This window comes from Plectropomus leopardus, chromosome 20, assembly GCF_008729295.1.
Source record: "Plectropomus leopardus isolate mb chromosome 20, YSFRI_Pleo_2.0, whole genome shotgun sequence".
In the NCBI taxonomy this organism is placed as follows: domain Eukaryota; kingdom Metazoa; phylum Chordata; class Actinopteri; order Perciformes; family Serranidae; genus Plectropomus; species Plectropomus leopardus.
This window is the reverse complement of record NC_056482.1, coordinates 26,841,352-26,863,006: the sequence shown is the minus strand read 5'-3', so window position 1 is coordinate 26,863,006 and position 21,655 is coordinate 26,841,352. Positions and strand designations below refer to the sequence as shown.

General features: G+C 37.3%; 1 protein-coding gene across 3 annotated transcripts in view; it reads left to right on the top strand.

Moving 5' to 3' along the window:
- The window catches only part of rph3aa (rabphilin 3A homolog (mouse), a), a 38,183-nt gene extending 19,099 nt beyond the window's left edge, over positions 1-19,084 (top strand). For all 3 annotated transcript variants that reach the window (XM_042509907.1, XM_042509905.1, XM_042509906.1), the window contains 15 exons: positions 6,493-6,621; positions 6,765-6,894; positions 9,282-9,365; positions 10,589-10,751; positions 11,802-11,984; positions 12,825-13,031; positions 13,315-13,394; positions 14,216-14,290; positions 14,395-14,504; positions 14,906-15,032; positions 15,904-15,957; positions 16,677-16,828; positions 17,462-17,543; positions 17,633-17,729; positions 18,866-19,084. In XM_042509907.1, the coding sequence (XP_042365841.1) occupies positions 6,506-6,621; positions 6,765-6,894; positions 9,282-9,365; positions 10,589-10,751; positions 11,802-11,984; positions 12,825-13,031; positions 13,315-13,394; positions 14,216-14,290; positions 14,395-14,504; positions 14,906-15,032; positions 15,904-15,957; positions 16,677-16,828; positions 17,462-17,543; positions 17,633-17,729; positions 18,866-18,999 (1,794 nt within the window). In that variant the 5' untranslated portion in view covers positions 6,493-6,505 and the 3' untranslated portion in view covers positions 19,000-19,084. The remainder of the gene's footprint in view (positions 1-6,492; positions 6,622-6,764; positions 6,895-9,281; positions 9,366-10,588; positions 10,752-11,801; positions 11,985-12,824; positions 13,032-13,314; positions 13,395-14,215; positions 14,291-14,394; positions 14,505-14,905; positions 15,033-15,903; positions 15,958-16,676; positions 16,829-17,461; positions 17,544-17,632; positions 17,730-18,865) is intronic.
- Positions 19,085-21,655: the final 2,571 nt, after the last annotated feature.

The following is a 21,655-nucleotide window of genomic DNA, read 5'->3' as shown; positions in this document are numbered from 1 at the left end:
CTGCTCCTTAGATGCAAACAGTCTTTTTCAAAATGAACTTGCAGTGGTAAAACATCTCATATTTATGTTTATTTTCTTGTGCAGCACAAGCACGAGGTTAGGTTTAGAAAAAACCATCATGATTTGGCTCAACATTCATATGGGAAACAAACAGTGTGCTCCCAGGTGAAAGTCCAGGGTTTGTTGGACCCAAACACCCAAAAGGGACTTTCCATGTCCTTAAATCACATCGTTACAGACAGCGTTTCAAACTGATGTTGAAGTATCATACTGCTGCAACCGGTGTCATTCAGCTGACTGGCAGTGTTAAATACTGCCACGAAAAGTTCAGTCTGGCTCATTTCAAAATGATGCAGTCCACCAGCGTATCATATTGCCGTGACAGGTGCCATCTGGCAGCGTATCATACTGCCGTGACAGGTGTAGTCTGGCAGTGTGTCATACTGCCATGAAAAGTTCAGTCTGGCTCATTTCAAAATGATGCAGTCTACCAGCATATCATACTGCCATGATGGGTGCCATCTAGCAGCGTATCATACTGCCGTGACAGGTGCTGTCTGGCCAACTGGCAGCGTCTTATACTGCTATGAAAAGGTTCAGCCTGGCCATGTTATAAACTGACGCAGTTCACCGGCGTATCATACTGCCGAAACAGGTGCCATCTGACCGAGATCTTATTATTGAGGCCTGAGACCTTTTTTCAAAAAAATATAATATAATGATGTGATATGTTAACAAAAACTTTTAACATTTTTTAAAATGTTTAAAGACAATGTTACCCTTATTCCAAGAAGAACGTTATGTGAACATCTTGCCACTGAAAACTAAAATGTTGCATTGCGTGCATTGTACCACTTACAGAACGTTTTTAGATCCAAAAGGTGCCAGCTGGGCATGTAAGCATTTGCTAATTAAAATTTTTAGGAGGGGGCAGTTTTGCCTATTGACAGGAAAGCTGTAAATTGACAGGAAATTGTGTGAGAAATTGGAATGAAACTGCTGCAAAGGGCGCCACCAGGTGAGCGAGACGTTGCTAATTAGCTCTGAACACAAAGTACAGCTGAGGCTGAGGGTCACCAAAGTCATTAGGATTCATCCTGATGTGAACGCGAATGTTTGAGGAAAATTTTAGGACAATCCACTTGCTAGTTGTTGAGACATTTCAGTCTGGACAAAAGCAGTGGGCCGTCTGACTGACGTCCCTCGAGCCACGCTGTCACTGTGGCTAAAAATAAAAACCTGAACTTTATTTTCTAAAATCTGCATTTTACACATGCATGCTCAGTTATTTAAGATTACATTATTTATCTCGGCTATAATTCATTCCAGCATTGATTAAAACAAAAAACAACAAAAAAACTATGATTGAGTAGGTGAAAATTGCTGTTACACACACCCACACACACACACACACACACACACACACACACACAGACATGCATGTCACTCTCTGCTCCCTGGAGGTCGATCCGCCCCTCAGTCGACTGGCTATAAAACAGGTGTAAATCAAACCGGGCTTCATGTGATGACACGTGTCCTTGGCGTGGCCTTCTCGAGAGACGCTCGCAGGAAACACATCATCCCCCACATCACGGACATATAGGACAGTTAATGCGAGATGAGCATTTGATTGTCGTGTGGGCCTAAGGTCATCTCTGCATACAAAAAAAAGGAAAAAAAAAAAAGCTGCAGCGCCTGGAGAGCGAACTGCAGCACAACGACAGCAGAGTCCGCAGAAAAACCTTCACAGCGAACAACAGCAGAACAATTCACTAACATTTTAGTAACGGACCCAAATCTGGGTTTGTTATTTATAAAAAACACAAATGATGTGATGCAGACAGGTAGTTGTTTTACCAGAAGTTGGCTGTTATTATTTGGGGAAAAAAGTCATGTTTGTGTGTTGTGCTTTTTCAAAAATACCCTTTTTTAGTTTTTACAAAAATGGGGTTTTGATTTTACCAACTAGTCGTTTTTATTGACTTCACATCACTGAAAAGTGATTGGTCTTTTCGGAGAGCACCTCAGGCAGCAGTGGTGGAATGTAAATAAGTACAAATACTCAGTACAGTACTTAGGTACAAATTTGAGGTACTTGTACTTAGGTATTTTCTTTTCATGTCATTTATACTTCACTACGTTTCAGAGATGAGTTGTACTTTTTTACTTCACGACATTTATCTGACAGCTTTAGTTACTTTACATTAATAAACAAACATTGAAAAAAGACATAAAAGCAGTTTATAAAATATGATATGAGATGTAATGTAGAAGAAATTTAAAGCTGAATAAAATGGAAATACTCAAGAAAAATACCTTAAATTTGTACCTCACTTACTTGGTAACACACCACCATTGATCAGGACTACTTAGTGCAGAGCGAGTGTCGCACATGAGACACACAGAGGGGTCGCGGGGTCACACAGAGGGCTGATATTGATATGCTGTCATGTGTGAAGCAGAGTGTGTGTCCTCTTCAGTGGATGACTTTGGAGGGTCACGTCCGGCAGCACAGCTCAGCGCTCATTGATCTACTGTAAGGCAGCAAAAGCTCCTGCTAACAGTCAATTCACACTGCGAGTGTGTGCGAGAGTGTGCACGTGACTGTGTGTGAGTGCGTGCACGTGACAGTGATGAGGCGAATCAACTGACCCTGACTCTAAAGTCTAATGTGATATATGAGTGATAATCTTTTATAGCTCAGAAAGTCATTTTTCTGTGACATTTAATTAAAAAATGGCAGAATTTCAGGAGCAGTGATTCAGATGTACTTTTGAGGTACTAGGTACTACTTTATTTGAGTATTTCCATTTTATGTTATTTTGTACTTGTATTCTGCTACATGTCAGAGGGAAATACTAGTTTGTATGCGCAAAACCGATGAGGCAGTACATTGCTTTGCCCAGTGTTGTACATCATGTGACCTTAAAGCCGAAAAAAGTGTTTTCATTGCAGTTTTGCAAAATACAGCTTTTTCATATTGCCTGATATACAACTTGATATGAGCGTCAAAACTTTTTTTTGCAAGCAACGGTTCTTCTTTTGTTTGATTTATGTGTTTCCATTAAGGGGATTTTATATTCGCGATTAAAGTTGTGCATTTGAGGGTTAATGGAAACCTGCCCGCTGATTTCATTTGAGTTCAGATGAGAAAAAAATGCAAATTCCTTTGTTGTTGTTTTATTTATGTTCCATTAATTTGTCACATGGTCCGAGCTCTAACTGCAGTGATGTGATGCGTAATGACTGTGTGTGTGTGTGTGTGTGTGTGTGTGTGTGTGTGTTTTTCATTGAGTGGTGACTCACTGGCTGAAAGTGTCAGCCATTTCAGAACATTTCCTTTCTTACTGACCCCACCTTTCGCTCTCATTCTGAACCCTTCAAGGCACACACACACACACACACACACACACACACACACACACACACACACACACGCACACACAAACACGCTGACACTCAGACATCAGTCTGTCAGGTTGCCACATTGTCCACAATAATCACAACCCCTGACATTTACATACATTGGGGACCGGGAAGGAAATGACAGGATGAGGAAGATGAAGCGCACTGAGCCGTCGACTAAGTGAGGCATTAAAATATTTGTACTCAGCAGCTTCATCTCTTATCGCATTTAATGCTCAGTTATATAAACGCTCGACCAACACTGTAGATTATTTAGACCCTACAGGCCAGATAATGATGACATTCACAGGTCATGTGTGCAACCGATTATACAGATAATTTGGCCACCTCAAGACCCTTAAAAACGGGGAATAAAATGTGCTTACAATGGAGAGGAAATCGTGCATCAATTATTTAAAATTCCTCTCCATACAGTCAGGGAAAAGTCTGCAGGATCAGTCAATGAGGGAGGTGTCGAGTGTGTCAGCAGCCCGCTTTGGACCAGAGGCGAGAAAGTTGAGGTCATGCTTTCCTCCAACAATGTTCTTGTCAAAAGATAATGAGCGCGCTTCTCCGCGGTGAAAATGCACATTGCAGACCAGACTTTCAACAACACATTACTGCTAAGAGTTCACAGTCCGCAGTCAGACCCAATTAACGCCTTATTTTCAAGCAGCTGCACGGGTACATGGTGCCCGCGCACTTAGACATGACTGGCAGATGTTTGGGAATTTAATGGCCGGGGGCGCGGGCACAGCGGTAGGTGTGGTAGAGTTGAAATAAATCATGGATAATCAAATTAGGTCCTCGCAGAGCTTTTAAAAGGAGTGCCTCTGCAGCCGTAGCACACTGACAATTGAATGGACGGTGAATTGAGTTATGCGCAGGCCTGCTCGTGCAGTTTTGTGTCTGAGGTTCTGATTCGGTCACTGATTTTACTTTGTGCAATTGTGTTCACATGGATTGCAGCCAGTTTGTACATTTCATTTTGTCCTTTCAATTTTTTAGTGCACACTTCCAACACAAGATTCTACATTAAGTATAAAATGTAATCTGGCACTGAACTTGGGTGTTTCATAGCAACATGTCGCTGTTTTTCAGGGACCAAACATTAGTGTGTTGTAGTGACAAGTTGATGTTTTTTCCTGTGTGTCTTTGAGACTAACAAATAACAAAAATGACTGTGATTTAGTGAGACGTTGTTTTTTCAGCTGATTTTTAGGCACAAAACTTGGGTATTTTGTAGCAACCTGTCGCTGTTTCTCCAGGAACTCCAAGAACTAAATGTGGGTACTTTGTAGCAACTTGTTGCTGTTCTCGTTGGGGATTTTAGGCATCAAATGTGGGTGTTTTGCAACTGTTACTTTCCAGTGTTTTTTGTTTGTTTGTTTGTTTTGAGGACCAAACATGGGTGTTTTGTATAGCAGCCAAATGTTTTTTTACCAAAACATTATTGCATTTTCTGTCGGGATAGCGACACAAAAAGTGTTTGTTTCTTGCCATCACATTTCGAGCATCAAATTCTTAATTTCCTGCTTTCAGGTGGGTTTTAATACATTTTTTATTTATTACTTTTATTTTTTGCCTTCTTCATTGTTTAACTGCGGATGGAGTGAATATTTCTTTTTTTAAAATTAAAATAAGTCAACACACATTCTCAAAATGTTCCTTTCTAAGTCCGAAGTGTTGCTGCTGGTTACTGGAAAGCTTCCATAAATCTGCCTTTAAGGTTTAAAATCACTTGAGGCCGTCTGACAGAGCAGAGGCCACATTTCCTGCCAGTGAAAATCAAACGCAGGCAGATTGTGAACGGAGGCAAGCGTTTGTTTTTTCCTCAGATGTGTCTGTTTGGTATTTTTGTGGCTTCCCATGATATTGCTTGCAGAATGTGCAGAAACACGGATGAGAAGAGACAGTTAATGCAAATGTTTTGTCTCAGAAACTGAGCTTTTGGATAAAGATGATCTGTTTTGATGCTGCGTTTATATGATGTCGGAAGATCACAGTTTCCGAGTTGGGAAGTTGTTCTTCCGACTTCGTTGTGTTGATGAGCGTTAACACAAGAGGTTGATAGCTGTTTCCAGTTTATTTTTGTTTTTATATATCATTTTTTTCCCTTATATCATATTTTTGTATTTATTTTAGGTCAATCTATATGAACAGTAGTTAACATTATTACCATATTACAGTTAACGTGATCAAAAAGTGATATTTAACACGTCAATTAATAAAAAAAAAATTCTTACCATTGACCAAATATTGACTTTTCCCTGCCATTTTCATTATCATTCATCATTTATGACGCCAAGTCGCAACTTGTGTTATAAAATGTTGTCATCAATGTTAATATACTCGCCTGGCATGTTTTAGAGTTACAAGTTTGCTTGCTTGCTGCAGCTAATAGATGCATAAGCTGAAATGTTAAACTTTTAAAAGTAAATATAGTTTTCTGCCATTTCTGCTGCCCTGAAACGTCATGCAAATATCACAATTCAGCCACTCAGGTAGCATCGAAATTTCCCAACTTCCCACTCACAATTATGACTTCCATGTGCTCAAATATGATATTTCCATGGAGCACATGAAGATAGTATAATATCATTGCTTTTTTTGGTAATCGTGCACCAACATGAAGCTCAAAATATCACATTGAATATTGTAAATATTACCCCCATGTAGTGTTTTTGCCGTTTAACACTTTTACAAACTCAGTTAATGAGAGACTTAAGTTAAACTTTTCCTTGTTCACTGTGATTCGGAGCCCTCAGGCTGCTAGTTTGAGTCGCATGAACAAAATTTCATACATATGCTCTCAGATGATACTTGGTTTCATGTATTATTAAGTAAATTCATCATGTAACCCACTTATGAGCTATAGTGTGTGACACTTTTTGCAGAGGCTCAGCGCTGCTCTGAGTCCCAAATGTTTCCAGCTGTGCTCCTGTCCCGAGCTTTTAGCGTCTCGCACTCCTTAGCGATGCACTTTTTGGAGTTCCTTGCCTTTTTTTGTCCAAGCTTTTGCTTTCTTTGCTTTGCATGCCACTTATACTCTGCGTGTCTATTTCTGTGTGTGTGTTTTGGGTCCAGGATCGGGTGGACGATGAACATGTCTGGCGGCGCCCCGGGGGAGGAGCTCACGGATGAGGAGAAGGAGATCATCAACAGCGTCCTGGCTCGTGCGGCCATGATGGAGGCCACGGAGCATGAGAGGATTGAGTGAGATGACAAACTATTGTCTCTGTTACACTGGATCACAGCAGTCGAGCGAGCAGAGATGCTCGCCCAGTCGAATGATTTTTGGGGTGAAACCTGTGCCAAGTTTGTGTTGTGTGCTCACATTTATTTACATGTCCTCGTAGGCGTCTCACTAGCCGACTGGACAACATCAAGAAGACGGCGTGTGGGGACGGACAGTCACGCTGTTTGTTGTGTGGGGCGTCTTTTGGACAACAGGGGGTCACGGCTGTCCTCTGTGTGCAGTGTAACAAAGTAGGTGGATCTGTATTGTCCTCCAGCTTGAACAGGGACAATAACAACAACAATAATAGTAATAAAAATAACAACAACAATAACAACAACAACAACAACGATGACAACAATAACAATGATGACAACAATGACGACAACAACAGTGACGACAACAACAGTGACGACAACAATGACTACGACAACAACAACAAAACAACAATAATAGTAATAATATTAACAACAACAATAACAGCAACAACAACAATGATGACAACAACAGCAGTGATGACAACAATGAGGACAACAACAATGACAACAGCAATGACCACAACAACAACAACAAAAACAACAATAATAGTAATAATATTAACAACAACGACTACGACAACAACAACAATCATGACGACAACAAAAACAACAATGATGACAACAATGATAACGACAATGACAACAATGATAACAACGACAATGACAACAATGATAACTATGACAACGATGACAATAACTATGACGACGATTACAATAACAACAACAATCACGCCGGTGATGATAACAACAATGACGACAACTATAATAACAATAATAATGATAATGATAATAATAAATTTACTTATATAGTATTTTTAAAAACAGAGTTTACAAAGTGTTCTGATGCACAAAGCAAAGCAGAAGCGAGAAGTGTTCTTCTTCTTCTTCTTGCAGAAGCAACATAACTTTTGTCTGGCTGCCAAACGACAGCCAGACAAAAAAGAGAAGCAATTACAAAACAAAAATAGCTCCAAGAATGATAGCAGTAAACACAGAAATAAAAGCACTAATAACAGAAATAAACACAATCAAGACAGAATAAAAGAAAAATGAAATACAAACTAAAAAAAGATTAATTAAAACAGATGAATTTAAACAAATGACATCACATAAAAGCAAATATTTAAAAATAGGTTTGTTCCAAACCTGAGGGGCCCTCGTGGCAAAACCACCGTCACCTTTAGTTTTAAGGTAGAGGGGCCCCACCTGAGGATTTAAGGCTGCAAACGGCTCATACGGAGTCAGCATTTCTGATATGTAAGCTTGAGGCCAGAGTCAGTGAGACGGATCAGCGTGCAGCAGAGAGTCCCCAGAGGACGTGAGGACGTCCCTGGATTTGTGTTTACTGTGTCTTCTATAGTGGTGTGGAGATCCGGAGAGGTTTCCTATGGCGATGAGCACCCAGCCGTCCATACGCTAACATGTTCTGACGTGCTCTCCGTGTCTCCTGGTCTCAGGAACCACATTCTGCTTCTTGGTGCTTTTTAGTAACTAAATAGAGGTTAAAGCTCTCTGAACTGTAAAAATATATGTGCTCGGTGCACCTGCCATCAGATCCGTGGAGGATATATATATATTTATATACTATGTCTCATGCTGCACTGGGATGTTACTAAGTATATTAACGGTAGCTACTTATGTACAAATTTTAGGAACTTGTCAGCACGTTCTCAGTCCCAGCTTGTAAAATACGGCCCTGAACTGCTGTAATTGATGAGTTGGGGGTGAGTACTTGTACTTAAGTATTTTTTTGTTGTGCTTCTACTTCCAATAAACAACAATTCAGAAGTCAATATTAAACTTTGTTCCCCACTGAATTTATTTCACAGCTTTAGTTAGAGTTTTACACACAAATTACAGCTGAAACCATTAATCAATTAGTTGATTGGATTTACAAAATGCTGCTTTTCCATTTAATAATTGCAGTGTATCAGTAATAACGTTGAGATAAAACAAATAAACATTGTAAAGGTGTCACTTTGAGCTCTGGGTCATTGTGACCACTGTTTATTACTATTTTCACAACTTTTTTAAAGTAATTAAAAATAATTATTAGATTAGTCCATTTAATAAACAATAATACAATACAATCCTGTTTTAATCCTTCAACACCTGGTTTCACTAGCATTTATTCTCTGAAACCTGAGAAAATTGGTGGGAAAAAAAAATAATGAGCAACTTTGGAAGAAATGTCTAGCAAACTGCAAACAGCAAAATAAATAAATAAAATGCAATAAATAGTAAAAGGTGACAAAGAAGAAATTATCTGAATTGAGTTTCCAAAAATGTATTTAATGTTATAAAATTCAGAAAATGTACAGGAAACTATATTCATAGTTCTCTTAATTATATATTTAAAACAAGGTGACAAAAAAAACCCCAAAATATTAATTTTCTTTTTTGCACTTTCTTGAGGTTTATTTATTTACTTTTTCACGTAATTATCATTAACTTTTATAACAATTTCTTACTATTTTTTAGGCCATTTCTTATTTCGTTGCTTGTTACCCTCTCATGTTTTTCAGTGTGTTATTATTATTTTAATTTAAGTGAAGGATCTGAATAATTAATTATCTAATATGCTTCTTTTTTTTTTGCAGAACATGTGCAGCAAATGTGGGATTTGCAGCAACAGCAGGACGAGTCCTACGTGGCTGTGCAGAATCTGCAACGAGCAGTTAGAGGTGAGAGGACGAGGACGGCGAGGAACAAGAGTGGGCGTGATAAAATCATGGCGCCAAATGATGCTATTATGTCATCCTGCCGCCACCAGGAGAGAAACTCCTCTCATGATATGAACCACTTTCTGGCATTTAGACGTGTCTTTTAGCTCAGAATTGCATTTCACTGCCCAGTGACCTGGAAAATTACCTTTCACTGACGCCCTCCTTAGTACCAAAAAATGATTTATTCCAGCGCTTTTTTTTAATTCTTAAAAATTCATACAGAATTTTGATCAATATGAAACATGAGGAGTGAGGTCTGCTTTCTGTTTTTCTCTCTGATGCAGTTATACAATGTCGTTTTGATGATGGCTCTGCATTTTGTTGAGGTTTCTGCCTCGGGGAGCCAGACTCTTTAAATAAATGCTCTCTGCTGTCACTCAGACGCACAATAACTAAACTGTAATGCCGCGAAGCACAAAGTGGCCAAGTGTCCGCTCCATAGAGTAAGGAAATGGAGAAATAAAATGTTTTTGTTGTTGTTGTTCACATTAAAATTAAATAATGAATCAGCCTAATATATTTAACCCTTTAACCATTTGAAACCTGGAGCAACATCTCTTTTTTTTTTTGCTGCATTCAGACAACTTTCAAGAATATTTAAACATTTAACCCCAAGAGTGAAATGTTAATATTTAAAAAAAAAAAAAAAAAGAATAAATATTGTGCAAAATTAGTTTATTAAGAAAAGTATTTTTTAAAACCTAGGACAAAAATCTAGGGACCGAAGAAAAAAGAGAGTAAAAAGAGCTAGGGGAAAAATACATTTATAATCAGAATAATTATTTTATGCATTTATTCTTTTGCAGGTCATTTCCATCTTTTTTATTATTAACATTTGAATTCATTTAAAAAATATATTTTTTTTAAACAAATTGTCAAGTAACTTTCTCACTATTTTATTAATTCCTTGCTGTTTTTCGTGTCATTTCTATTATTGCTTGTTGCCTTCTTCAAAGGGTTTCAAAGGGTTAACACCTGGATCAACATCAGTTTTCTTGAGCTGCATTCAGATGCCTTTCAAAAGCATTTAAACCAAATCTGCCAATATATCACCACAAAAAGCAATCATTTTTTACTTTCCTGCCAGGAAAAGTGCGACAAAAAGCATTTATTTATTTATTTATCCAATTATTCATTCATTCATTCACCTTTTCATCTGAATGGGCTGTGTGTCGCTGCAGGTCCAGAAGCGTTCAGGAGCTTGGTTCTTCAAAGGAAGAACCCAGCAGGGTCTCCCCGCCCCCCTCCCTCTGTCCAGACCTCGACAGTCCAGCACCGAGGACAGTTCTGGTCCAGGAGACCGTGATGGATCACAGGAACCTCCAGCACATCATCAGGGACATGGTAGTTCATACAAAGAGATTCAAACTTTCTGTATGGTTTACTGTAAATGTAAAATGATCATTTGAAGTCATACAGGGGTTAATAACACAAAACTCGGCTGTGCACCAGACTGTTTGACTTTCACCAGACTTTGAATAGTCACGTTTTAGTGAAAATGCATATTTTTTTCCAGTTTTGACAAATTGAGTGAGAGAAGCAGACTTATACATGTACATGCATCCAGAGCTCGACAGACAGCTGTTGTAATATTAAAAATCAAGTTGTAACATTCACTCATTTGTTTAAAACATATTTTAGAGAAAAAAAACCCATAAAAGCACAAAACAAATAATTTATCCACACGTGTGACAGAAATCTCAGGCCTATCACATTTAATTTGTTGTCTCGAGATTAATTATGTCGTTATCTTGGGAAAACACAGTTTTGTTTTTTCGAGATCTCGAGAAAACTATTACTATTATCTTGGGAAAAAAGTATGAATATATGGCCCTCTAGGGCTTCCATACTTATCAGCATTGTCAGAATGACATATCAAAAAAGATTTATGAAATATAGTAAACATGACTTTGATTTGATTTTTGATTTGATGTTAAAAAAAGAAAAAAGCAGACAGACACAAAAAGTCATATTTATAAAAACATAAAGCAAAAGAAATGGTGACACACAAAGACTTAGTTTACATATTTGAAAAGGAGTGAGAAGAAGTATTTAATCACACCCTAATTAACCAGCCTCTTTATTAATATAAACCTAAACTCTAATTAACTAAATGTATATGCACACACCCACATACCCAAAATCAAATATCTACAACTTTTTAATTCATTAAAAAGTTTTCTCTGTGTTTGCATTCACAGAGGAGGCACACAGGAAAATTAAAGTCCTTCACAAATTTAATGTAACAGGTGGTGAGTAACCGATAAATAAATGTGAATTTTTTGGGTGCAGGATTCCTTCAGACCCGTGTGTTTCCTCCAGTGTTGCTGTGGTTGTAGCTGCATCAGAAGCATCTGTTGTTGTGGCAGTGATGTTCTTATTTTGTGTCCTCAGATCCTCAGCAGCAGCAGCAGCCGTCGTCCTGCGGATTCGAACAATGGGAGCAGACAGCAGCAACAGCAGCTGACAGCTCTAATGAGACTCAGTCCTGTCCAGCAGCTGTAACCAAGACTGAGAGACATGTGTTAGCCTCCAAACCACCTCGAGCAAACCTGCAGCAGGTCGCCCCCACCTCAGGTAAAACGCTGCTGCTCCTTCCAGGAAAAAAACAGGAAAGAGTCAATATCAATAAAAACATGTTTTAGACTTTATCGACCCTTCGAGACCTAGAAAATTGGCTTTATTTTTTTCAAAAATGTGAGAAAAAATGAATGAGCAACTTAGGAAGAAATTAAAAAAATACCTAAAGATTTTTTTTTAATTACAAGAAAATTACCAGAAATTAGCAAAACAAAAACAAAATCAATAAAATAGGAAAAGAAAAAGAAAAAGAAATGACCTGGAAATGTATTAAAAATGATAATAATTGTCAAAAATAAATGTAAAAATATCATTATGAGTATAAGAAATATAGCTTTCTAGACATTTCCCCCCAACTTTTAAAAAAGATATTTTTCAAATCTGCTAAATTCTTGCACTGGATGGGCAGACCTTGTTGGGAGCCAACAGGACACAAGACTCTGATGCAAATTTTTAAAAAAATGCACTGCAGGACTTGAATGATGCTATCAGCAGCAACATCGCCAAGCAACCGGATGAAATCTTAGTATCATAGTCATAGTAGCTGGTGACTTTAATCAACTCATCCTTCAACTCCAGAGATGGAGTTGGATTAAGGACAAATGTAATTCTGTTTTTTAAACTTTGTTTAAAAAATGACCAATAAATCTACCTTCTATCTTACACCTTCACTTTGCAGAATATTTCTTGTCAAGTTGCTCATTGCCTTTTGAAGGAAAATCAAGTTAGCTCAGTTAGTTCAAAGGTTTAATCACCTGAAAGACATCTGAACGCAGCACAAAAAAACTGTCAATAAAAGCTTTAAAAAGGGTTAAACTGCTGGTTTTCATATCACAGCTCCTGCTGCAGATGTGGAGGAGACGGCGTCCGCTCCAGCTGTGGAGTTAAAAAGACAACCTGTTGTGTCCAGCTCCATTTCATCACATGTTCCTGCAGCCAGAATTAATCCAGCTGTTGAGCCTCCAATCAATAACCCCGCCCCCTCACGACCCCCACCTGATCGGACAGAGGACGAGGACAATGACTACGACTCAGATGATGCCAGTAAGACTGATTTCACCTCTAAAACCAAACCTCTGCTTCATACAGTGTCTTTACCAGCCCCAGATGTTGATTTATTAATTTTTTTATCACTTTGAGTCTTTTTGACTCATTTTTATCACTTCGTCAGTAATATAACTCTTCCTGCAGCTGCTACAGAAGTTCCCAGAGGAGCGATGAACAGAAACAAATCAATGTTTATCTGCTTTGGAGGGAAATTGCTTCCTGAGACGGCACAGATTGCTTTTTTCTCTCAGATGTTTTCTTGTGTTTTTTATTCCCACAGCCACTCTGGGATCTCTGGAGTTCAGCCTCCTGTACGAGCAGGAGAGTCACAGCCTGCACTGCTGTATCGTCAAAGCAAAGGTAAACACATCGATCAATCAGTCAACCAATCAATCAATCAGTCAGTCAGTCAATCAATCAGCTTTGATTTATGTAGCACCTTTAAGACAAACCAAATGAAAGTGCTTCACAGATTGATTGAAGAAACAAAAACAAACAAAAAAAAAAAAGGATCGGAAAAAAAAGAGTAAGTATAAACCATAAAATTTTGATAAAAGCAAAACTAAAAAGAGATTTTATGTTTAATAATATATACTTATATATATGTATAACTTCACTATATAAAAAACTATATACACAAAACTTATAAAAGATACAAGACAGGACAACATAGGACAAAGCATTGTTGAAAATGTCATAATTAGAGTGACAGTGGAATATCTTTGTATTTATTTATTTATTTATCTATTTATGTAGTTATTTAATGTTTATCTAAAAAGGGACACAGTACATTAATAAACATCAGTATGAAATACAAATGTAAACAAACTGGAGTTAGCAGGACTTCTAATTTAAATCTGTAGTCCATTGGCAGGTAACAGACAAAAGAAATATCAAGACTGACAGAAGTAAAGAGTAAAAAAAAGGAAAAAAGTTTAAAAAGAAAGAAATTAAAAATAAAACAATTCATACAAAAGTGCAGTAACAGCAGCAATTTAAATTTCTATTATTATTATTATTATTATTATTATTATTATTATTATTATTATTATTATTATTATTATTATTATTTTATTATATTGGTTTGCATGTAAAGATGGTCATTGATGCAATAAAAAATGTGCAATATCAGAATAAATTTAGTGTTTGTTTATGACTGATAATTTTAATGTGTGTTTCAGGGTTTAAAGCCGATGGACTCAAACGGACTCGCTGACCCGTATGTGAAGCTGCACCTCTTACCTGGAGCCAGTAAGGTACAATGATGTCATCATATTAATACTTTAAGGTTTTGAAAACTGTGCAGTTCTGATTTAGGCATTTTAAAGCTGTAATAATTATTTTTTTTATTTTTCTTCAGTCTAACAAGCTTCGCACTAAGACCCTTAAAACCACTCTGAATCCAGTGTGGAACGAGACTCTGGTTTATCACGGTATCACTGATGAAGAAATGACACGCAAAACTCTCCGGTAAGAACAACCTTAACCAAAATAGTGGAAGAAGAATTCAGATTATTTACTTAACTCTTTGAGATCGGAGCAAATTGGCTTAATTTCTTTTAAAGGCATGACAGAAAGAAGACAATGAGCAACTTCCAAAAATAAAAATTTTTAAAGCTTTTGTTTTCATACTCTATCTGACGTTTTTGGGTCAATATTCCTGCTGCATTAATGTGTCATTTTCCTGCTGTAGATGTTTGAGGTTTTGCTCATTTTAACTTCTTTATATCTTGTTGGGGAGTTTAATCTACAGCAATGCAGCATATTCTATAAAATCATCATATAAAATGGAAATACTTAAGTAAAGTACAAGTAACTCACATTTGTGCTTACTTGGGTAAATGTCCTTTACGCCATCTGTCTGTCCTCAGGCTCTCAGTGAGCGACGAGGACAAGTTTGGACACAATGAATTCATCGGAGAGACGCGAGTGGCTCTGAAGAAACTCAAGTTTAACCAGAAGAAGAACTTCAATGTTTGTTTGGAGCGCGTGATACCGGTGAGCCTGGGGAGACGCCTTATTTTATTAAATAGTATAGCCTATATCCACTTTATTGTGTGGTAGTCCTTAATTGTCCTCTGGTGTGGCATAGTTGTGTGATGATAATATTTAATTCAGGAATTGAGATCCGCACTGCTGCTGTCAGACATCCGGGCACTAGCCTCCCTTACAGAGATCCGTGCTGCCAGCCTGCGTCAGAGATCCACGCTGCCAGCTGCAGTGTTGGAGATCTGCGCTGTCGGAGATCCGCGCTGCCGCTGTCCGACATCCGGGCTACCAGTGGCCAGATATCCGCGCTGCCAACCTATGTCAGAGATCCGCGCTGCCAGCTGCTGTGTCGAAGATCCGCGCTGTAAGAGATCCGTGCTGCCAGCTGCGATGTCAGAGATCCAAGCTGTCGGAGATCCGTACTCCCAGCCTCTGTGTCTGAGATCCGCGCTGTCGGAGATCCACGCTGCCAGCTTGTGTTTAGGAGATCCGCGCTGTTGGAGATCCGCGCTGTCGGAGATCCACTTTGCCAGCCACCATGTCCAAGATCCGCGCTGCTCCGCTCTGTTTGTCTGTTTATTTTACTGGGTTGCTGTCGAACAATCAGCTGTTTCATCCTCCTTGTCAACTTGTACAACCAAAGTCAATATTTTTTTTAAACTAATCCGTGCTGCCAGCTGCACAGAGTAATGCTAGTGTGTGTAATATTAAAGCGGGTCCTACGGGGTTAATACTGTTCATGCTCTCCATCGTCTTTTTTTATTTACTTTTAGTTGTTTTTGATTCATTGTGGATGCTTTTGTGTGTACAAAGAGCGGTGATAACACTGATGATGATGATGATGATGATGATGATGGTTATACTGGTTTACTCTGTACAGGTGAAGAAGGCTGTGGGAGGTCCGGCTCGTGGCATGGCTCTCTATGAGGATGACGTAAGACCCTCACATTGATCTGATTGTACTGTGCGTTGGATATTGTTTGACTTTTCTGCTGTTTTCAAAGAAGTCAACATACCTGTAGTTTGTTTATATGTAAGCCTTTGTCATCTGAGCAAACTGGTTTGATTTCTTGCAAAAACAAGTAAAATAAGTATTGTGTGTTTATATCTCTTTGTCTGCATTATTAATGCATCTAACAGGTACATAACTTATTAAACAGATCGGATGTCGGCCGGACATTGATCCACATTAAATTTCTTCATCAGCATCATTAAAATATCCAATGTTTCCGCTCTCAGTTTACATTTCATGACGGGAACTGATTTTACAGTGACACAGCAGTTCTTGGCATTGTGTTACAATATAAAAAAATGCTACCAAGTATATATTTATAGCTCATTCGAAAAAAAAAATTGCTGGAGCACAGGAAATAAAGATAAGTCAAAGTATTTAGAGGCAGACGAACAAATCCGTTTTTTTTTGTCTTTTTGCTGATGTAAAGCACAAAATGTTAATGTAAATAGAGTTAAGCCTGTTGCGTAATAATATAAATGTAGATAATTTTGTACTGAAGCAGGTACATTATCCTCCATCAGTAGATATTATGATAATCACCATGTAATCCCTGCAGCTTCCGGATCAGTGACATTACTGTGTACCATTAATTATGTGTGTGTGTGTGTGTGTGTGTGTGTGTGTGTGTGTGTGTGCAGCTGAATGAGGGTGAGGATTCGGAGGAGAGGGGTCGTATCCTGGTGTCGCTGCTCTACAACAGTCAGCAGGGTCGACTGATTGTGGGCGTGGTCCGCTGTGCTCACCTGGCCGCCATGGACTCCAACGGATACTCTGACCCATTCGTCAAAGTGTATGTATCTCACTAGAATAACTTTTAAGTGCACCCCCCACCCCCCCCAAAAAACAAACTTTGCATGTAGTTATTAAAAAATAATTCAATTTGTGTGTGGTGTATGTGTGTGTGTTTTCATTTAAAAACATAGTGGCATCATGATAAAAACCTGGTGTTTAAAGGGTTAAAATGCTTGATATTTCTGATTAGGACTGATGTTGGTTAAAAGAACTAACTCAATGAAAGTGGAAAATAATATTAATGTATGATATGTTTTATATCCTGATTTTGAAAAGCGCATTTTGTGTGCAGATTGGTAAAAACGTGAGTATTTGATGCTGCACAAAAATAATAATGTATAAATGTCAATGTTACTGCTAATCATTCACATATCCCAGGCTGTGATCATCCGTAAAAAATCTTCTTAGCATGCAGTATATTGAAAATACCTCATTTTATTTGATGTAATTTCATTTTATTTTATTTTATTTTATTATTATTTGCAGGACATTTCCTGCATAATTGCTCATGATGTTCTTTCCCGTGTTTTTGATAGAAATCAAAGTAACATTTTAAGGATTCAGATGTTTAAGCGCTCATGAAACGTGTCTGGATGATAATAATAACACAATGATTTCTTTTGTGCTGCAGATGTCTGAAGCCCGACATGGGGAAGAAGGCTAAAAACAAGACGCAGATAAAAAAGAAGACTCTGAATCCAGAGTTTAACGAGGTCGGTGCTGTCCAAACCGTCTCTTTCTGTCTGCACATTCTGTGAACTTCAACATTTCGTCATAACATTTTGTGTTTACTGTGTTGCAGGAGTTCGGTTATGAAATAAAACATGGCGAGTTAGCCAAGAAAACCCTCGACATCTCCGTCTGGGACTACGACATGGGGAAATCCAATGATTTCATTGGTGAGTCAGTGTCTTGTAATAACGTTTCCTCATTCATTAATTTTTTCACTTTCAGCTGTGCTTGTGGCTCTGGGGATGGAAATGTCTGCCAATTTCGTTCAGAAATATTTCTACAAATGTTGGATCAGGATCTCAGGATGAATTTTAGTGATTTTGAACATCCTCTGACTTTTTATGCCGCTGTGCCGGCCAAAACCAAGGCCAGAGGCATTACGTTTTCAGGTTGTGCGTCCCTCCGTCCCATTCTCGTGAAAGCGATATCTCAAGAAAGCCTTGAGGGAATTTCTTTAAACTTGGCACAAACATCCACTTGGACTCAAGGATGAATTGATTACATTTTTGGTGGTCATAGGTCAAAGGTCACTGTGACCTCGACTGTGTCATTCTTGTGAGCATGATATCTCGAGAACACCATGAGGGAATTTCTTTAAACTTGGCACGAACGTTTGAGTGGATTCAAGGATAAAATGATAAGATTTTGGTGTTCAAAGGTCAAGGTCATGCGTTCGTCTCATTTTTGTGAACGCAATATTTGAATACAGTCCTGAGGGAATTTCCTAAAATTTACAAAAACATCCACTTGGACTCAAAAATGAACTAATAGGAATCTATTGGTCAAAGGTCAAAGGTAATGGTGACCTCATCAAATGTTTTTTAGCCACGACTCATGAATTCATTCAGATTTTATAAAAATGTCTAATACGATATAATGATAAAGTTCTGACATTTTAGGCAAGCGACCACTGATGGAAACCATTTACTCATTTAAATATTAGTCTTCATGTGGCGATGGCAATAAGCAACTTAACAAGACATGACACAAAAAATAGCAAGGAATTAGTATAAATATAGTATAAATATTTTTCTGTACCGTGATTTTAACAACATGGTTATAATAATTATAAATATTTTTTTCAGGACAACAATTTCTTCTTTAAATAATAAATTTGAAGTGTTTTCTTGTCACCTTTTGCTAATTTCTTTTGAGTCGCCCTCCATGTTTTCAAAAGAAATCAAACCAACTCGCTCAGGTTTCAAATAACAGCTTTTTAAAAGGAGTCTGAACGCAGCACAAGAAATCTGATGTCAATCCGAGTTTCGAAGGGTTAATTCTGACTTCCTCTTTCTGCCTCCAGGAGGATGTCAGCTGGGCATCCAGGCTAAAGGTGAGTGTTTGAAGCACTGGTACGAGTGCCTCAAGAACAAAGACAAGAAGATCGAGCGCTGGCACGTTCTGCTAAACGACAACACGGCCCAGTTTGAGGATTAAGTCGTCTTCTTCCTCTTTTGTGCATTTTATTTCTCTGTCGTTCCCTACGGTAGAATATAGTCCTCTGTGAACACGGGTACGCATATCACCCTTTTATGCACTGTAAAATCTGTCAAGCTGATCTTACTTAAAATAATTTTGGAAACTGATTGCCTTGAAAAAGGAAAGTAAAATAACTAAAATTCTTGTTTTCTGTTTACTTTCTATCTTATTATTATTATTATCAAGTATTAGCAATTGCAGTAAACCAAGTTAGTCTGACTTAACTTAATCATCATAAAGAGGATTTTACCAATGAAGTTCAGAGATCTGCGAGCTCTGTTTTATGAACAGATTTTAGAAAATACAAATATGATTGAATAGTTTACCAGCAGGATGCAGATATGTAGCACAGAAAACTTGTTTTACTGCAGTTTCTAAATCTCAGAAAGATTGATTAATCAAAATGAAATATTAGCTAAATTTTGAGTCAACTTAACAATTACGTATAAAGTAAACATAAGTTAACCCTTTGAGTCTTGAGAAAGCGTCAAAAAATTAGGTTCTTTGGAGGAAATTACACAAAAAATAGCAAAAATATTGTAAAAACTACAGAAAAATTACCTGAATATTATAAAATAAGACCAAACAAAATAAAGTACAAAAACAAAAACAAGGAAATGACTCAAAAAGTGCTTAAAAACAATAATTCTGTGAAATGATTTGGAAAATTGCCCCTTGCTTCTTTATTTATTTATTTATGTACTTTTTTATTTTATTTATTTTAGATTATAACAAACATGACAATACTTGTCATGTTTATTATTATCAACTTAAAATAATTTAAAATATATTATTATGATAATTATGAATATAGTTTTTTGGACAATTTTCCCTTTTTTAAAAAATATATATTCCACAAATAATTTCTTGCAATTTGCAGAATGGTTCAAAAGAAAGCAAACCAATTTGGTCAGATTTCAAAGGTTTTAATACTTGAAATGTATGTAAAATGATATTGATCCAGGTTTCATAGCTAAGTATAAAAGTTTTATTTAATTGTGTTTTTAAAGACAATCAGTCTGCAGATATTTTTTCGAAAAATCAACTCGACACATTTTTACAGTGTGCTTTTATGTCCCCAAAGTGCAATGTGCAGGCTACATCTCCAGCAGTTTTCAGGTGACCAACATGGATGTTGACCTCCGGGACTCTTTCTAAACAAAATAATTTTTACTGTTACCATATCATAAACTCTATCTTATAATTAATAAACCTTACACGCGGCAATCAGTGAACAGAGAGAAGATAAAAAGCTCGTAATTAAGCCTCCGGGAAAAACCCACTTTTCTGTCTCTGACCTGCTGTCCTCATGTTGTTATCAGCTGTTTTATGTTGTCCCGAGTGCTTGTGTCACCAAAACATTCGATTCTTGTGTTATTGTGCATCATTAGGCATGAAATGGGACAGATATTTGGCTCCAAAAATGATGATGGTGATGGTGAACACTCTTTTTTTGTTGTGGATGTGAAATGCATCTTCTTCACCTTTGCATGTATGAGCTCTCTTCTGGAAAAAGTCCGAAAAATGCTTCTGCATGACATCTTATTATGAAGAGCAAATTCAATCATGCAAAGTTATCCAGAAAATCCATGAAATATTCCTCCAGAGGTATTATTAGATTGATTTTCAGCTGAATAATGACCATTTTGCTCTCTGTATTCATACTGATGCATGTCATATTGTAGCAAACACGCGGCTAATGAATAAAGACACCTGGCACTTCCGCTGCTCCCGCTCTTATTTAATATGCGTCGTGACATGTGGCAGAAAACTTTGTCTGAATCAGGCGAGGTTTGAACCAATCAGCTGAGACAGACACGCAGCTGAGAATTTTGTGAACTTTGACTTCTCTTGATAAAACTTTCCTTCTGTCCAAGTGGGTTAAAGTTTACGGACCTGTTACACTCTGAAAGTCTGTCTTTATGCAGCCTGCAATTCACAAAATTTTGAAAAGCTGTGGAAGGTGTTAATGAAAACAAAATGCAATGATTTACAAATCATTTTCAACCCCTATTTAACCCTTTGAAACCTGAGCAAGAAGAAGGAGCGACAAAAATAATTCTAAAAAATAATTTTAAATATGTAAATATGATAATTATAAATCTATTTTTTCCAAGCTTTTATCGTTTTCCCCCAGATATTTTTCCCTATCTTTACAAAAAAATCTTATCAAGCTGCTTCTTACCTTTTTTCTGCGTTTTTGAAAGACATTGCACCAGTTTGCTCAGAGTTTAAAAGTTTTAATATTTGTGAAAAGTGTTTGAAATAAGAAAAGATGTCACTCCAGGTTTCAAAGCGTTAATTGAATACAGTACGAAGACAAGATATTTAATTCTTAAAATAATCAACTTTATTATTTTATTTTATCTTATTTTATTTTTGGAAATAGAAACTTGTTCTGAATTTGATGCCTATAAAACCTTAAATTAGACAGGGGCAATAAAATGCTCAAAACATTCCCGAGGTTTACCCTTCAAAACCTGAGCAAAGTAACTTAAAAAGTGACCCAAATATTAGCAGGAAATTTGTAAAAGTTGCAAAAAAACTAACTGAAAATATCCCAAAAAAGTATACTAAGCATATAAAGTAAAATAAAAATAAGAAATGTTTTTCT